Genomic DNA, 18,431 nt, shown 5'->3' with positions numbered 1-18,431 from the left:
TCTCCTTTTTCTTTTTTCAGACGCTAAACATTTGAAAGGAATGGATCAATTACATGTATTCTCTCTCTCACTAGTCTATAGTTTGTATTTCCATAGAAATATTTTAATTTTCCTGTGAAGCAGGAAAGCAGACATAATGTTACCGCAGTGGTTGGCATATAAGCGTTCAGGACTTTGACTACAGAAGTGTGATACCTGAGGCAGAGGATGGGGTGGGGGGTGGGGAGGGAGGTAGATATAGAACAGTTTCAATTTGGGCTCTGATATTGATTGCTTTGAAGCAACTTCTTGGTGCTGATTAGACACATATTTGACTTAATGGTCTGGTGTGTTCTGAAGCCAGAGTAGGCATGGTGTGGTTATCTGTTAATAATTACCTTACTACAGAATTGGACAGGCCCTTCTAAGTTGAATTCCGTGCTCTACAAATCACAGGTACCTGGCAGCCTCCAGCCCTGAATGGAGGCAGTTGCTGACTCAAGAAGCAAGCCTCTTGCTTTGCATGAGAACCTGAGTGGAGGGAGGGAAGAGGGGCCAGGAGAATGAACAGGGTGGGATTCTTTGTAGTGATTAAGAGCATTCTCTTTGCAGTTTCAAGGCTTGGTTTTAAATTCCAACATTGCCACTTTTTAGCTCTATGACCTTGAACAAGATATTTAACATTTCTCAGTCCGACTTCCCTCTTCTGCTGAATGTAGTTAATAACCCCCCACTTCATCAGGTCGTTGTAGGGTTCAAGTTAAACAACATGAGTTATAGGCCACCTGCCAAGTGCTTAGTAAGCCCTTGATACACAGTACCACAAGCAGCCCCTACTTTCTGTTTCGCTCCTTAAAGAGATCCGACTTACAGATGTAGTTTCTGTTGCTTAAATTAGTGCTGTGGACTGATAGATAATCAATAAATCTTTAAGATCACCAAGTTTTCATGAGAAATGAGTATCTAGATTGGGCACGTCACTGCTCCACTCAGGCGGTAGACGTTTTCGGAATATGTGTGTTTAAGGTATGGTTTGTGTTACCGGTTGTATGCGACGTGAAGTAACGGCTCTGTCAATGAAACCAAAGCCTCCAAGATGCGTTCTGTGGGACTGGAGACTTTTTAGTGGCTTTTTCATGCAAATGCCCTCAAAGTTGTCTTCATGGCATCCTACAAAAGATAAATGCATGGGGAGTTAGTCTGTAGTGCTCTGGTGATTTTCATCTCTAGAGAAAATCTGTAACTTTTGTCTTTAACCCTAAATACAAACCAAATAAATGACTTAGTGACTCAGGGACTTGACTTTGCAGTTATACAGCCTAGACCTTTTCCTAGTCACGTAACACAGAGCTGTGCTTCTAGGCCCTGATTCTGCTTTACTATCTCTGTGACTCTTTACTAGCTGTCGGAAAGCTTACTAATCAGAAAAACTTTTCTAAAAGAAAGACTTTTGTGAGAGATGTTTAGTGCACTGGGGATAGTGGTAGTTCTTTTCTTACAATGAAATGATGGAGCTTAGATGAGATCACGCGTATAAAGCATTCACCAAGTTCCTATAACATATTAGATGCCCAACAGATAATCCTGCTTCTCTTCCTTCTCTTTCTTCCCCCCCTTCCCCTCCCTCTCCTTCTCATTACTCTTATTTTCTCCACCGAGATTTTAGAAAAAGAGAAAACGAGAGGTGGCGGCTTCAGGAAAGATATCTTTATTTCTGGTTTGGCTTTGATCACTCTGTTTTCTGTGACGTGGCCTGTAGTCATAGTGTTGGCCCTGGCTGCTTACCAGCAATGATTTTTGTTTTCTTGCTGTTTCTCTGCAGGAAGGATCAGAATGTTCTGTCTCCAGTCAACTGCTGGAATCTCCTCTTAAACCAGGTGAAGCGGGAAAGCAGGGACCACACCACCCTGAGCGACATCTACCTGAATAATATCATTCCTCGATTTGTTCAAGTCAGCGAGGACTCAGGAAGACTCTTTAAAAAGGTACGTAGCGATCTCTAGTAATTGAGATACTTGGGTGGAGCAGTGATACAATTTTGTAAATAAGAGAAAGAATATTTTATTGACCCACTTAAAAGGCTTGCCGTTAGTCATTCCCTACAACGCACTCTGGGAGAGAAAACCATTAAACTGGCATTCTTTTCTTCCTGTCTGAGCTGAATTAACAGTAGGCCTGGGAAAGGAACCATTTGCAAGGTACAACCCAAGGATTGGCAGCATAACTCATAATCTGCATGTATTAATAATAACTATGGACAATTTCTGTATGTGATTTGTGAAGCTGTTAAAATTTGGGGACCTTCACTGTCATTTCATGTGTTTTTCCTTCTAATTGATGTAGCAAAATATGTTTATGTTTTTAGTTCTCTTTCCAAGTTCTCATCTTGGCCAAGGTGAACTCATGAATTTGGGTATGCTTATCATGACCTATTTTTACCTTTGGTTCCCTGAATGCATTCCGAAGCTCAGTTGTTTGTCACAATTTTGGGGGTATAATTGAAAAATCTGACCAAGGAAAAACTCAAAAGTAATTAGTAATCTTAAGAAATTTATGCCAAACTCACCTTACCTGTCAGTAGTGGAACTAGTCTCTTGGTGGCACCTCTTTTCTAAGCTCTCTCAACCTGAGCTCTCAGTGTACTCATTTATTAATAAATTTTGATAAATGCTGGCAAAGACCATAACCATTTTACGTGATATACCATGTCTAACACGAAGCTCTGAGATCCCCAGAAGACTTTTCAGGAGGCAAATAATCTTCCCACGAGTTATAGGTATAAAGTTATAGGTATAAAGGGCTATTTCATTAGTTTCATACATAGAGAATTCATTGGGTTCCAGTTGACAAAATCCAGTGTTAAAATTGAGGCTGGGAGAGGAAGGACTTTAGTAAACAGGGCTGTGGTCAATGACAGCCATAGCTCTTGGTCAGTTTTCCAGTTCTTAACGTTAAGAAGTTTTCCAGATATCAGTAGGCCTGGAATTAGAACTCAGTTTCTTTTTTATGCCAGCATGAAAAAAATAAATGATTTAGAATCTTCCATCTACGTAATTGCATCTGTGAAGGGGCTTTCCCTGTGTCTTAGAGACAGGATATTAAGGGTACAATCATCTGACAATGAAAAGAAGGAAGAGAAAGATAACTCCTCCCAGAGTTCCCTGGCCATTTCTAGTGGCCTGGCTGTGCTGTGGTTGGGGCCATACTTAATTTAGGGGCGAGGGTACTTTTCACCGTCTTTCATGGTTTTCAGCATCTTCTCTGGCTTGTTTGTTTAGCTGCAACATTTGGTGACGTGTGTATGTGACTAAAATTAATGACTCTAGTTAATAATACTGTATCAAATACTGGAAATAAGTCAAGAGAAAATTTCAAGTTCTCTTTCACACACAAGTAATCATGTGAGGAGTTGTGTTAATTAGCTTGACTACATACACACATAAATATACACATATGTACATATATAAAATCATGTTGTATACTTTAAATATATACAATTTCTATTAAAAAATATTAAAACCTATTTAGGTAGAACCTTGATAGTAATCAGGTATCACTCCAGCACTCCCCTTGACCTTGACAGCTACTTAGACTGTCTTGAGAAAGAAAGGGGTTGACGGATAGTTTTCACTTCCATTTTCTCTGTTCATCTTAGAAAAAACTTTTGTGAGAGTTGTTCAACTATCTAGATGTCACCCAATCTCTCAGCTTCCTTTTCTCCCAGCTTTAGAAGTTTAGGGGAGAACCAAGCTGAGATAGTCTTATCGCCCCTTCAGATCTCAGAGGTGTTTATACTGAAGGCAGCCAGTTCTCAAAGCATTGAATGTTCCTGGCTCCTCAAGTGCCGTTCACATTTCACCCAGGGCCTGACCGCATGGCATCATACAAACTTGGGGCATTTGCCCTCCAAAAGGAAAATCCACCTGTGAAGGATATTCCTAGCCATGGTCTCAGGGTTGACCACCGTAAGGCATGCATTTCTATGCTGGGGGTGTTAGAAAGAAGTTCTAATTATTCACAGGACTGTTTATATATTACATTTCACTGAGGAAAATTATACGTTTTTACAAACGGAATACACCTGGTAACCAGCTCCTAGATCAAGAAACAGATTATTTCAGTACCCCAGAAGCCCCTGTACTTCTTCTAGTCACTGGGAAGTTGGGAAGGGGGTCCTAGCCAAGGATAACAATTGTCCTGACTTTTTTTAAAAAAAGATTTTATTGGGGAAGGGGAACAGGACTTTATTGGGGAACAGTGTGTACTTCCAGGACTTTTTTCCAAGTCAAGTTGTTGTCCTTTCAATCTTAGTTGTGGAGGGTGACATTCAGCTTCAAGTTGTCCTTTCAGTCTTAGTTGTGGAGGGCACAGCTCAGCTCCAGGTCCAGTTGCCGCTGCTAGTTGCAGGGAGCACAGCCCACCATCCCTTGTGGGAGTCGAGGAATCGAACTGGCAACCTTGTGATTGAGAGAACGCACTCCAGCCAACTGAGCCATCCGGGAGCTCAGCGGCAGCTCAGCTCAAGGTGCTGTGTTCAAATTTAGTTGCAAGGGGCCCTGCCCACCATCCTTTGCGGGAGTCAAGGAATCAAACTGGCAACCTTGTGGTTGAGAGCCCACTGGCCCATGTGGGAATCGAACTGTGGCAGCCTTCAGAGTTAGGAGCACGGAGCTCTAACCTCCTGAGCCACCAGGCTGGCCCGTCCTGACTTTTTAACAGCAGAGATTACTTTTGCTTGGTTTCATACTTGATGTAAGTAGAATCATACATTGTGTACACTTTTGTGTCTGGTTTCTCTCATTCAACATTATGTTTGTGAGGTTTAGTTGTATTGTTGTATATAGGTCCAGGTCTTAGAGCTTTCTCTTTCTCTTTATAAATTTTTATCAATTATATCATAGTTGATTATGCTATAATCATAGTTGATATGCATAGGTATAGATGGGATTGTTGAATAGACAATGTTTACTATCCCACGGGGTGAATAATCTCTTTTCTCTCTCCCTTGGGGTCCAGGCTGAGAAGTCTAAAGTAGGAGCTGGTTTGACAGATCATAAGTGTAGATTAATTCTCTTTTGCCTCGGTGTCAGCCTCTCTGCTTTCTAGTAATGAGCAAAGAAGCATTCTCTTTCCAGGCCTTCGTTTTTCAGTCTCTTTTGTTTAGAGTGTGTTGCATATGATGAATTAGAACCCCACTGGTTAAGATACAGTAATCAGATAAGAGAACTAGAGAATGCGCCTCGCAGCCCTGTCAGCGCTGTGAAGCTTCCGGGCTTTGCTTGTGCTCTCAGAGCAGAGGCCTTTTCCAAGTGACCTTTGCTCTTGGGCTCAGCTCTGCCAGGAGTCCTGACACCTCGGATGATGACCTCTCCTCTCTGTGCCTAAATTCCTTAAAGATAAAAAGAGTTTGGCTATGTGATCTTCATGCTGCTTTTGAAACCTAATCTACTGTAATTCTATTATGACAAGAGTATCCTCGCTGGGGGGCTTCTTTCCGATTGTTGGTGACCTTTGTGAAATTGTGATAGGTAAATTGCAATCCTTGAAATAAGGACAAACAAAAATAGGTGTGTGAAGAAGGGGCTAGCTTAAGCAATTACCAACTAAATTTCTTGAGGAATGAAGCATTGTTTCAGAGTCTGTTATCTATCCAAATGTGTAAAATAGATACACCTTTGATTTTACCTGTAAATTTGGTTCCAGCAGCAAAAGGAAAATCCACATTTCTCTGGAGACAGCCTTCAAAAAGGTTACCTTTATTTGTGGTCCCACTATGGATGCCTGCGAAAATTCATCTGAGATTTATGCAAATTTGAATCTATTAGTCACTGGCAAAAATCATGGGTTGTTGTTATTGTCCCCTTCTCTTTAATCTATAAAACTTGATTCATTGGCACAGGTTATGATAATTAAAACCAACATTTTTTGAACCCTTATGTTCCAGGTACAGTGTTAAACACTTAATATGCATTATCTTGTTTCATCTTTACAATAATTCTGTAAGGTAGGTACTCTTATTATCCTTATTTTATGACTAAGGAGACAGGCTTACAGAGATTAAGCAAAAAAGAGGTGAAACTAGTATTTAAATCCAGTCATCTGGCTCTAGAACCCAACGTTTCTATCTACATGTTCTGTTAGGACTCTGTAGGTGTGGTGTACAGAGTAGAAGGTATCTGGGATTTCTTACTGTTTTCTACTGAATCTAGGTATTTGACTCAGTGACAGACTTAGCCTAACCTTTTCTTTTGCACACAGACCATCAAAGGGTATGGAGGTATTAACACTGGGTTGTTTCTTCTACCTGGTGTCTGGGCAGCACCTGGAAGGTGGGAGGGAAATAGGGCAGAGTCTTCCCTTGGGGCAGAATCTCTAGTAAGAGGGAAACAAAGACTCATTAAATGTGAGAAGTGGCTGAAAAGCTGGCTTACAGCTAACTCAGCTAATTTGGGGATGTCAGGGTGACTGCTGCACAATTGGCCCCTTTATGCTACTGAATCCCCTTAAGGGATGCTCCCTGCTGGCCCTCTGGTTTGTGGTTATGTCTGCTGGGACATATTTTACATTTGCATGAAGCCATGGTGGATTCCTTTAGCTAAATATAACATCTGGAGAGAGTAGCCTCCTGTCCACAGTTTAGAAACAGACCCACTTTGTCTAGGACTCCAAGAGAAATTAAGCCCATTTGGTGCTCCTGACATCTCCTTTCCTGCAATGAAAGCTCAGTCTGTTTAACTCCTGTTGGAACCAAGGTTTGCGCAAATATTATTGCTGCCACCTTCATTTGTTAATGCGGTGACTTCAAAAACGGTGGCCGAACACTGCCAAGTCTGACTCCCAGGTCCGTGTCGTCTCGCAGAGGCATACTGTAAAGAATCCCACCAAGCATAGAAATAATTTTTCCCACTTCTCGGCTTAAGCTGAAAGAAACTTGGGTGCGCTTTTTCCCAGAAGGGAGAGGACAACCTTGTTCTCTCTTCCTCCTTTCACTTAGCTGGAACACACTTCAAGTACCTCTGACTTTGCTTTTCAACTCACTGTTTCTAGCCTTAACAGCTGCTCACGTTTAGGCTTGGAAGCTGGTCAATTCAGGCAGTCGAAAGACTCTCAATTGCATCCTTCTTTCTACAGTATTCCAGTTAACTGTACTCCTGTTTTACCTTTATTACCCGAAGGTTTTATGGCAGAAAGTCAAGTTAAATTGAGAAAGCTAGGTCAGATTCCCAGTAGACAAGTAGCTCTCCACTTTGCCTGTGCATGAGAGTCACTGGGGATTTTTAAAAAAATCTTTGTGACCTTGAATACACGAAGATTTCTTAGGATATAAAAAGCATGGACTATGAAAGAAAAAAAGATAAATTGGACTTCATCAATTCTTGGACTTTGCTCTTGGAAAGACACTTAAGAAAATGAAAGACAAGCCACACAGACTGGGAGAATATATTTGTAGTACATATTACTCAATGATAAGAAGACAAACTATCCAAATTTTTTTAAATAGGCAAAAAATTAATAGACACTTCACTAAAGGAGATATGTGAATGGCAAATAAGCACACGAAAAGATGCTTAATATCATTAATCATCAGAGAAATGCAAATTAAAACTATTAGGAGACATACCATGTAGCATATCACTACAATGGTTAACATTAAAAAGACCGACAATACCAAGTGTTAGTGAGGACAGCTGGGATTCTCATATGTTACTGGTGAGAATGTAAAGTGGTACAACCACTTTAGAAAATAGTTTGGCTGTTTTTTGTGAAGTTAAATATGTACTTATCATGTGACCCAGAAATTCCATGTCTAGATATTTACCCAAGAGATATAAAAGCATATATTTACACAAAGACTTGTACCTGAATATTCATAACAGCTTTTGTTGTAGGCTGAAAAGTCGTCCCCATCCCCACTCCCCCAAAGATGTCCTTGTCTGAATCCCTGGAACCTGTGAACGTTACCACATCCATATAAGACTTTGCTTATATGGTGTCAGCGATATCACACTTGCTTACTGATGTGGGCCCTGAATGCAGGCACCCATGACTTTACAAGAAGGTGGTACAGGGATATTCCAGACTAAAGAGATGAAGGCCATGTGGTAGAAGCGGTGGGAAACAGTTGCAGAGAGAAGATGCTGGGCCACTGACTTTGAAGATGGAGAAGAGGCCATCAGCCAAGGAACACAGCTCTGGATGCTGGAAAAGGCAGGGAAACAAATTCTCCCGAGAGCCTCCTGAGGAACAGGAGGCTCTGATACCTTGGTTTCGGCCTACTGAAATGGGTTTTGGACTTCCAGAACTGTAAGAGAATACATACGTGTTGTTTTAAGCAACCAAGTTTGCAGTAATTTATTATAGCTACCATAGGAAACTAAAGTTTTATTCATAATAGCCCAACTGGAAACCCAAATATCCATCAACAGATAAATGGGAAAATATGTGGTGGTATATCCATATATGAATACTACTCAGCAACAAAAAGAAATGAAATACTGATAGAGACAATAATGTAAATGAAGTAAAAAAACATTACACTGAGAAAAAGAAGCCAGACACAATGAGTATGTTCTATATGAGTCCATTTATATGAAATTTTAGAAACGAAAACTCTCTAGTGATAGAAAGCAAATCAGTGATTGCCTTGGGGCCAGAGTTGGGGGTGAGGGATTGACAGCAAAAGGACACAAGGGACCTTGCGGGGTTATGGAAATGCGCAGTCTTAGTTAAGGTGGTGGTTACATGAGTGTGTGCATTTGTCAAAACTTGTACACTTAAAATGTGTACATTTTATTGTATATTTATTATACTTCAATAAAGTTGTTTTAAATGATAATAAGAAATACAATGCCAAGGCCCCAGCCCAGGGCATTGAATCAGACTTTCTGGAGTAGGGCCTAGGTGATTCTTGAGTAGGATTCTGGAGTAGGGCCTAGTTGAGAACTACTGCTGTACATACACTGGTTTCCGTCTTGGGGAAACCCAAGAGCACAGAGGACATCTGAAGCCATAAGGTCCCGTCTAGCTGTAGGAAACAGTGTCTGCCCCAGCAACAACAGCGTTGAAGCATCTAGGCCGGTTTGTTTAGGCACCCCTTGTAGTTTCCCTATTTTATTCTTGGAGGGTGACCAGGCGTGAATCTGGCTCCAGATAAATAGGTCCCAGCAGGAAGTGGGGGAGGAAAGAAGGGTGCTGAGGAGGAAATGTAAGAGGCTCAATTAATACTTTTCTCTAGGGCCCTCAGATGTTAAACATGTCTTCTTTCCATTAGTAGATCAGTCACAAGAGAATTGCCATGACCAGTCAGATTTCCTTTGGCATCAAGGAAGTGGGTCTGCGAGTGAGAGAAGATAACGGAGATGAAGCAGTAGGTGTTACCTAGCTACCTGTGTGTCCCCTTTGGATTGCTCTAGGAGCCTTTGAGTTCAGCTGTTTGGCATATGTGAGGAGAGAGGATGTTGATTCTGTAAGGAGACATATTCTGTGGTGTTGTCATCAATAAGAAAAGGAGAGGAAATGACCCACAATGCCGGTATCGTTGAATGTCCCTGGTAGGTACTGGAGATTGAATGAATTGGAGAAAGAATGGATTTCCAGCGGTTATGTTCTGCCCTTTTGCGAGAGGGTTTAACTCGGAGATGTCTTTGGGAGAAGGAGTAGATGAGTGATTTTTTTCCATCACCCTACACTTCCTCCCCCACTGAACTCAGTATCTGTGATTGATTGAATTTCTTCCACATTATAACATGGTCACTAACAGCATTGTGTGCTGCTGTACAGACAGCTGTTCCAGTTGCCCATTTTATCTTGTTGGTAGCAAAAATCTGTTCTGATTAATTGAGCTTTATTCTCTCGTATCTGATGAAGAGATCCTCTTTGGAAAAAAAGAATAGGATGTGAAGCTGAGCCTATTTGAGTAGGGGATGGAAGGCTGCCAGCTGCTTCAAAGGTATCTCTGCTGATAAGGGGCGTCAGGTTTGCTGCCAAAGCCAACAATGAGGGCAGCTTTGCAGCTAGTGCTGTTCGTGGCATTTTAGCTTTGGTTTCTGTGACACTAGGTCAGCAGCATCTGTATCCTCTCTCTTGGGGCCCCTCTCTGGGTGGGCTAGGATTTTTTTTTTTTAATTGACTGAGGAAGATTCAGCTCAGAACAAATGTGTGCATCAGAGATGCCTGCAGTCTTTTGCTTAGGTTAATTCATATGATTGCCTTTTTGGTGTTTTACTTCTCAGGTATCTATCTGCCTTTTCTGAAACAGTCCACGGTGCTATGTTTACCACGTTTCCCCGAAAATAAGACCTAGCCGGACCATCAGCTTTAATGCGTCTTTTGGAACAAAAATTAATATAAGACCCGGTCTTATTTTACTATAATGTAAGACCGGGTCTTATCAAACATAATATAATATAAGACCGGATCTTATATTAATTGTTGCTCCAAAAGAAGCATTAGAGCTGATGGTCCGGCTAGGTCTTATTTTCGGGGAAACATGGTAGAACATTCAAATGTGTAATGGTACTTCGATCTTTATAAATCAAGTGATGATTAAGAGAATCCAAAGAAGAACAATTTTAAAAATGTGGACTATGGGAAAGAGAGGAGTAGTAGACAGGAAACAAGTGTCCAAATGCAACCTCGTATTTGATTATGTCCCTAGACTAGAAAAGCTTGTAGTCAGTAAGAATTATAGTGAGTACTGTAAACAGCATTATGCTAGGTGCCATAAAGAGCTTAAAATCAAATTGAGGAGTAAGGTTTGCCCCCAGGGAGCTTTTCAGTCTACTTAGATCTCCTAAAACTTTCTGTGGGACGATGATGGTGACGATGATAACAAGCTTTCATAAAATGCCTTCTATAGATACCATACACTGTAGTAGGCCCTAAATGTGTTTTCTCTAATCCTTTCATGTATTTTACAAGTTTTTTTTTCTTTTTTGTGGAAGTATAAAATAGTTAGAGAAAATGCACATATTGTAAAATTTATAGCACAGTGAGTTTTTACAAACTGGAAACAACCTTGCAGTTAGCACCCAGATGAAGAAAAGCACGTTACTAGTATTTCACTAGTTCCCCCCTCTGCCCCATACATTCATTATCCCCTAAATGGTAGCCACTATCCTGACTTCTAACACAATAGAAGTATTTACTTGTTTTGAAAATTTTATGTAAATGGAATCATGCAGTGTTCTTTCAATAATTTAAATAAGTCATTCTTTTATTTCCTGGACTCTATTGTTTTTGATAAGAAGTCAGCTGTGATTTTTTGTGTTTGTTCCCCTGGATGCAAGGTTTTGGGGTCTTTAGGGGACCACTTTTAATATTTTTTCTTTATCTTTGGTTTTCAGCAGTTTGACTCTGAGGGGTCTGAGTGTAGTTTTCATTGTATTTACTTGGCTTGGATAAGTACAGTATCTAAATACCTGGATCTGTGCGTAGTGCTTTTTCTTCAGTTTGGGAAATTTTCTGGCAAATATTTTTTCTGTTCCATTTTCTCTTCTCGCTTTTACTCTGATTGCACATTTGTCAGACTGCTTGATACAGTCCCACAGGTCACTGAGGCAAGTTCTTTTTCCCTGTGTGCTTCAGTTTAGATTTATCTAAAGTTTACCAATCTTTTATTTTGTTGCATCAATCTTCTATTAATACTGTCCAATGAATTTGTTATTTCAGATATTGTACTTTTTTTAGTTTTATGATTTCCCTTTGGTTCTCTGTTACAGTTTTCCATATATCTCCTGAAAATTCCCTTTCTTCATTCATTATTTTTAAAACATAGCTGGCAATTACTTAAAAATTCTTATCTGTTATTTTCAATACTTACATCATCTGTGGTCTGTTTCTATTTATTGGTTTTTCTCTTGCTCACTGATCACATTTCTTTATTTTTTTCACAAGTCTACTAATTTTTAGGACATATTGGACACTGTAGCTGATACATTATAGAGACTCTAGATGTGCTTATCTTCTCCCGAAGAATGTTAAATTTTGTTCTAGTGGGCTGTGAAATTGCCGGTTGATCAAATAGAGCTTGTGAGAAATTGATTTTATGCTTTGTTAAAGTGGGACTATTTTGGTTTTGCCCTTAGTCCTGGAATATATTCTCTACACCTAAGACATGACCTTGCTGGTGTTTCCACAAAAAGCCCAAGACACTTATCAAACTCCTGTCACTTGGCAGGTTCTGAACTCTAAATTCCAACTCTCCTTCAGTAGGCAGCAGCTTGGATGACTGGAGGTCCCAGTTTGCCTGGGGCTGAGGGGGCCCTGGGACATGAAGCTTTCAGTTTTATGCATTCTACTGTTGATGGCATTTGGATAGTTTCAAGCTACCAGCCTCTAATTTGAGGCTGTTATTTCAGCCTCCAGTTAGAGGCTATTATGAATAATGCTGCTATGAACATTATATTAGAAAGTGTTTCTTTTTCCCATTGTGTAGTTCAAAAAATTAAAACTCACACTGATAAAATACTCTTTCGTAAGATCGAGAAGAGGTGACATTGGAATTTGAACTCACATGCTCTTTCTACTACGTTACCCTGCCACCCGATGTTTCAGGATTTATAGGCGATATCTTTAGAAAACAGTTGTTGCCAAGTCAGATTTGTTGAACCTGGTCACAGTCTGAGCTCTAAGGACAGTAGATTCAAAACCTCCTTTTCTCTTTCTCTCTCCCCTCTTTTTTTCTCCCTCGTCCTTTTTTCTCCCCTTCCGTTTTCTCTGCTTCTCCTTCTCCTTGTCTTTCTTTTCCACTCTCTTCTCCCCAGCTCTCTGATCTTTAAATTTTCTAGTTTCTGTGCATTGTAGAAAATTAGAAAATACAGAAAGCAGGAATATGATAACAAGAAGCCAAGATTGCATTGTACGTACTATCTTGTAAGCTGTTATTTTAGTCAAGATTTCCACCTTTCCATTTCAGTAAACTTTTCTCTCACGTAATAACCCAGGCCATGTAAGCATTTCCCTAATTGTCCTAAAAATGTTCTTGACAAGTGGTTTGTCCAAGCCAGTATGTAATGCATACTGGTTTTATGTCCCTTACGTTTTATGTTTTATGTCCTTTTACCTAGTACTGTTCCTTTTCCAAGACATGGTTTGTTGAATAGACAAGGCCAATTATCCTACAGATTGTCTCACCTTCTAGATTTGTCTGGTTGCTTCCTTACATTGTTGTTTAACTTCTTACTGTATCCTGTATTTCTTATCAATTAGAAGTTGGTTCTAAAGACCAAATCTATTCAAGTTACATATTTTTGACTAGAATGCGTAGTAAGTGATGTTGGGTGCTTCACGTTTCATCACATCAGGAAATAGTATCTAGTCAGCCCGCCAATAGTGATGCTACTGTTGAACCCCCCAGATTACGGCCATGACAGTATGAACCCTCAGTTTCACAGTTAGATTTTTTTCTTACATGGTAAAAAAAGTGCGTTGTGTGGCGTTACGTAGGTGCTGTCATGCAAAATGTTGGGCCAACTCAGTCGTTCATGTGATGGTTTTAACATTAATGATCATTCTAGCCAAGTTACTTTTTACCATCTCTGTACCTCTTGTACTTGACTATAGTCTGCCTGGCCGAGAAAAGGGGAGGATTATTAATACAGCTCATCAGGCACCATGCAAATGCATAGTAGTTTGTAGAAACTTATTACTCCCGAGAGAAACTACACTAATGATGTGGAAGCTTAACTAGGTACCAATTTTTTATTATAAGATTCACAGCAATAATAAAAATAGTAATAATTATAACTAATACAAAACGAGTACTAAGCATGCCTAGGGACTATGCTAAGTACATTACATGTGTTCATCTTTTTCATCATCACAACCCTTTAAGGTAGGTACTGGCTTTATCATCTCTATTTCTAGATAAGAACGTGGGTAGAGGGGGTCAGCAATTGATTCAAGGTTACACAGTTGGTTGGTGGCCGAATTGGTATTCACACCTAGGCAGCCAGCTTCCCCTGAGTCATATCTTGACGTCACCACGCTCTGCTGTCTCCCATGTACAAAGATGGCAGTCGTTATATTGGTAAGTTAAAGGGCCAGTGCTTGTGCAAGGAAGCAATAGCTTGCACATTCTGCTGTCATATGCTTGGATGCTCCTGGCAGGCCAGAATTTCCATTCTGCTGTTCTGATTCTGCTTCTTGCTCAGCTTGTCCAGAGAGGAGAGGCATCTTTGATTCCAGCCTCCCTTCTTGCAGGACTAGCTTCTTTTGATTTTCCTTTGAATTTTCCCCTTCTTGTCTGAGCAGGCTTTTTATTTCAAATAAGAAAATTCTCCTTCTTTTGAGATCGCATCTTCCATTTTTCCATTCTCCTTCTTTCCTTACAGTACTGGACCTTTTCTGATTTCTTGCTTTTTCTACCTGGTCCTACCTTTCTTTGCTTTTAAGCCTAGCCCTTAGGTGATGTTGGGCTTTTTCCTTTATTCGTGGGGTTATTTTGTTTGTTTGTTTTTTGTTTTTTTCCCCCTCCTTTTACCATGTGCTCCACAAATCATTTGGGTCTATATCCAGCTTTATCTAGTATTTACTCAACATGAAACTTCCAGTTATAGATTAATCTTAATTGTCTGCACTGATATCTTGTCTTCGAGAGACCGTAGGAACCGAGGAGTATCTCTCCTCCTGGTCTCAAGAGCTCATGGAATCATCGTCTTATTGAGCTAAGAAGTTATTGTTAAGGCTTAGGGACAGGACAGAGAAGTAACATTTTCTGGTTTTATTTTATGTTTCCTTTAATTTTTGAAGCAAACTAAAAATGTTTTAGCTTAGTTTTTTTCAATTGTAAAACTAATACATATCTTTTCAAGATATTATGGGGAAAATAAAAATAATGTAAAGAAAACAGTTACTTAGAATTGGTATTAACATTTTGATGTATTTCCTTCCAATCTTTTTTTCTATATTTTCCTTAGAAAATTAGGATTACGTTACATATTGTTTTGTGTAATTTTTTTAACATTTTAAGTGAACGTTGTTTTTTCCATGTCATTGCATCTTCTTTAAAAGCATCGCTGTTAATGACTGTATAGCATTCTGGCCTCTGGCTATCCCACAGCTCACTCATACGTTCCTCATGGTTCTTTGGCTGGGTTGTCTTGACTCTCTACTGGACCATGTTCTGGGACATCCAGAAATAATCCAGAATCTCATGACATCTTATTGGAAGTCATTCGTTGTTCGGGTGACTAAGGGGCCTGTGCTTTCACTTGGAAATACCCTACTTCCATTTGATACGAGGCAAGGAAAAGGGTTTCTCCCCCTCCTTCCTTCCTTTCTTCTTCTTCTATCTTTCTCATTGTCTCTGAGCTCAGTTGGGAATCTAGACCTCAGAGCTGTGTCTGAGCCTGGATCCTGGCTGGCTCCGTGAAGTTCTTTCACCTTGCTAGGTTTCAATTTTCTCATCTTTACTAAAGAAAGTTGCTTATACCCTCACTCTTCCTTTCCAGAATGTCATAGAAATCAGTAAAACCTGGAAAAGAAGTACTGTGCAATTATCAAAAAGACAAAAGATAACTAATGTTGGTGAGGATGTAAATTGGTGCAGCCACTATGGGAAATAGTATGGCAGTTCCTCAAAAAATTAAAATTGAACTGACATATGATCCAACAATTCCACTCGTTGGTTTATATCTGAAGGAATTGAAATCGGTATCCAAAAAGATATCTGCACCCCCCCATATTCATTGCAGCGTTATTCACATAGCCAAGATCTGGTAACAACATAAATGTCCTTGGATGGATAAATGAATAAAGGAAATATGATTTTTATATTTGTAGAAATATTATACACGCACACATGCACATATACACACAATGGAATATTATTCAGCCATGAAAAAGGAAATTCTGCCATTTGTGACAACAGGGATGAATCTGGAGGATGTTATGCTAAGTGAAGTAAACCAGAGAAAGACAAATACTGTCTGGTATCACTTGTATCACTTGTATGTGGAATCTTAAAAAAAAAGCCAGTTTCATAGAAACAAAGAATAGATTGGTGGTTGGTAGGAGCTGGGGGAGGGGAAAATAGGGTGATATAGGTCAAAGGATATATTCAGTTATAAGAATAATTTTGAAGATCTAATGTACAGCATACAGTTAATTCAGTATTGTATACTTGAAACTTGGTGAGAATAGATCTTCTTAAGTATTCTTGCCACACACAAAAAAAAAGTTAATTATGTGAGGTGATGGATGTGTTTACTATCTTGATCTTGTTAATCATTCCACAGTGTATATGTATATCAAACTATCATGGTGTACACTTTAAATATATACAGTTATATTTGTCAGTTATTCCTCAAAGTTGAGAAAAAGGAAAAGTGTTCTGTAGAGCTTTGGTTATGTTCCTGCAGAAGCGTGCATACCTTGTGCCTCCTCCCCGCTAGGGTGGTCTTTGCCCCCCTACGCTGATCCTGTTGATCAGCTGGCGTGAGCTGCCACGGGCAGGGCAGGGTAGAGAGGAAATACAGAAAGCAAACTGGGAGATCCAGTTTCTAGCTTAAATCATCTCTCCTCCAAAGCCAAGAAAATCCAAGTCTTCTTCCTACATAAGCATCTCATCCTTTCCTGTCTTGTCTCTTCCCGTGACCTTGTTTTCCTTTCGATGTTCATTTTGGGGATGGAGAGTAAAAAAAAGCCTTCTCTTTTTGCAGCCCTCTGAGTCAGTGGCCTGTCTGAGCCTTTGAGTTTTAGCCCACCTGACTCTTCTTTTACTCTTCTTTCTTCATTAAAAAAAAAAAAAAAAAAGCACTGTTTTATTTAAATCCAGGAGCACAAGTACCACTACTAGTTCACTCAGTTCAATTTAATAAATATTATTTAATTGTCTATAATTATTTGATTTCAACCTGGCACTATAAAAGGGCTGCAGAACAAGCTTAAAACATGTTTCAAGATCTCAGATTTATTACATCTCAGTTGGACAGAGCCTCCAGAAACAGCTTACAACTTAAGACATCAATTTAATGAGTAGTACAGATAATTAGTCACCTATAGGAGTTTGGAGAAGGAACAGATTCATGAGAGGTGAGTCAGAGCTTCCTAGAGGAGAATTAACTGGTCTGATGTTTTTTTAATTGTGAGCTGCCAGGATTCTTAATACCCATCCATTTCTTATGGCAATAACTTTTGAATATTTCCATATAATTGGGTGCTAACTTCCTCTCTTGCCTCTGTCCCCACTAGAAATGCCACCCATGAGACCAGTCTGACAGCAGAGGCTGCCTATTGGTGAACAATGGGAGAGAGATGTAGGATGACCTTGGAGCCCGAGTGTGGGGTGCTTTGAATGTCAGCCCAAGGAGTTCAAGCTACTTCTGGTCATGGAGAGCCATTGACGGTTTTAGGGAGGGCAGTGAAATATTGAAAACCATGACTTACAGTGGCACTGGTGACAGTGTTTAGTGTGGCGTAGGGCGGAAGAAACTATTTGGGAGCCTACTGCAGTAATTCAAGGGGATAGTAGAAACCGGGTCTTGGATAATGACAACGGGAACTGAAAGAATGGAATTTACTAAGAGGCAAAGCAAAGAAATTATACATAGTGCTGAGTGGCCGGACATGAGGTAGAAGGTAAATGCTAGGGAGGAATCAAAATGTATTTAGTCGTTTGACAAATGTTTGCAGTGTGCCTCTCATGTTCCAGTCACTGTGGTAGGTACTGTAATAACAGCAGACAACAAAACAGAAAAAGTCCTTGCCTGCATGGAGCTTATAGTCTAGTCAGAGGAACAGACAATATACAAATAAACCACTAAGTATATGTAATACCGGGGGTGCCAAAAAGTGTATATACAGGCAACCCCCCATATAACACGGCTCTTCTATAACACGGTTTCACACTTTCGGGAGAGTTGGAGAAAACCCTCGTACAGCACGGCATCCTAGGCACAGTTTCACTCTAACACGGTTTGAGAATTAGAGAAATTCCCGAACAATACGGAGCAAATAAGCTTTTAAGAGCAAAAGATATCTCATTCGAAATTAGGGAAATCCCTGAATAACATGGAATGTAATAAAAGCTTTTAAGAGCAAAAGATATCTCATTTGAAATTTTTCATTCGAACGTGGATGTCGTATCAGATTTGACTGGAGAATTTTAAAATTTATTAGAATTTTAAATCCATTTTGTTTGTGGAGTATTAAGTTCAGAGGATAAAGATATCTTGTCAAAAAGAAAATCCCTGGGCCGGTCCGGTGGCTCAGGTTGTTGGAGCCACCAACATGTTCCTAATGGTGCATGCTCAACATGCTCCACGAACCATGCTCCTAATGCCACCGAGGTCGCGGATTCGATTCCCACATGGGCCAGTGAGCTGCACCTTCTACAGCTCAGATTGTGAACAACAGCTCTCCCTGGAGCTGGGCTGCGGTGAGCAGCGGGAGGTTGGCGTGAGCGGCCACGGGCTGCTGTGGGCTGCCGTGGGCTATACCTTGTGCCGCCA

General features: G+C 40.1%; 1 protein-coding gene across 3 annotated transcripts in view; it reads left to right on the top strand.

Moving 5' to 3' along the window:
* The window catches only part of SRGAP2 (SLIT-ROBO Rho GTPase activating protein 2), a 233,196-nt gene that overhangs the window by 115,211 nt on the left and 99,554 nt on the right, over window positions 1-18,431 (top strand). For all 3 annotated transcript variants that reach the window (XM_019752457.3, XM_019752456.3, XM_019752460.3), the window contains exon 4: window positions 1,802-1,964. In XM_019752457.3, the coding sequence (XP_019608016.3) occupies window positions 1,802-1,964 (163 nt within the window). The remainder of the gene's footprint in view (window positions 1-1,801; window positions 1,965-18,431) is intronic.

Source organism: Rhinolophus sinicus, chromosome 11, assembly GCF_057876585.1.
Source record: "Rhinolophus sinicus isolate RSI-liver-muscle chromosome 11, RSI-T2T, whole genome shotgun sequence".
In the NCBI taxonomy this organism is placed as follows: Eukaryota; Metazoa; Chordata; class Mammalia; order Chiroptera; family Rhinolophidae; genus Rhinolophus; species Rhinolophus sinicus.
The sequence above is the reverse complement of the archived record's forward strand: the minus strand, read 5'-3'. Positions and strand labels throughout refer to the sequence as shown.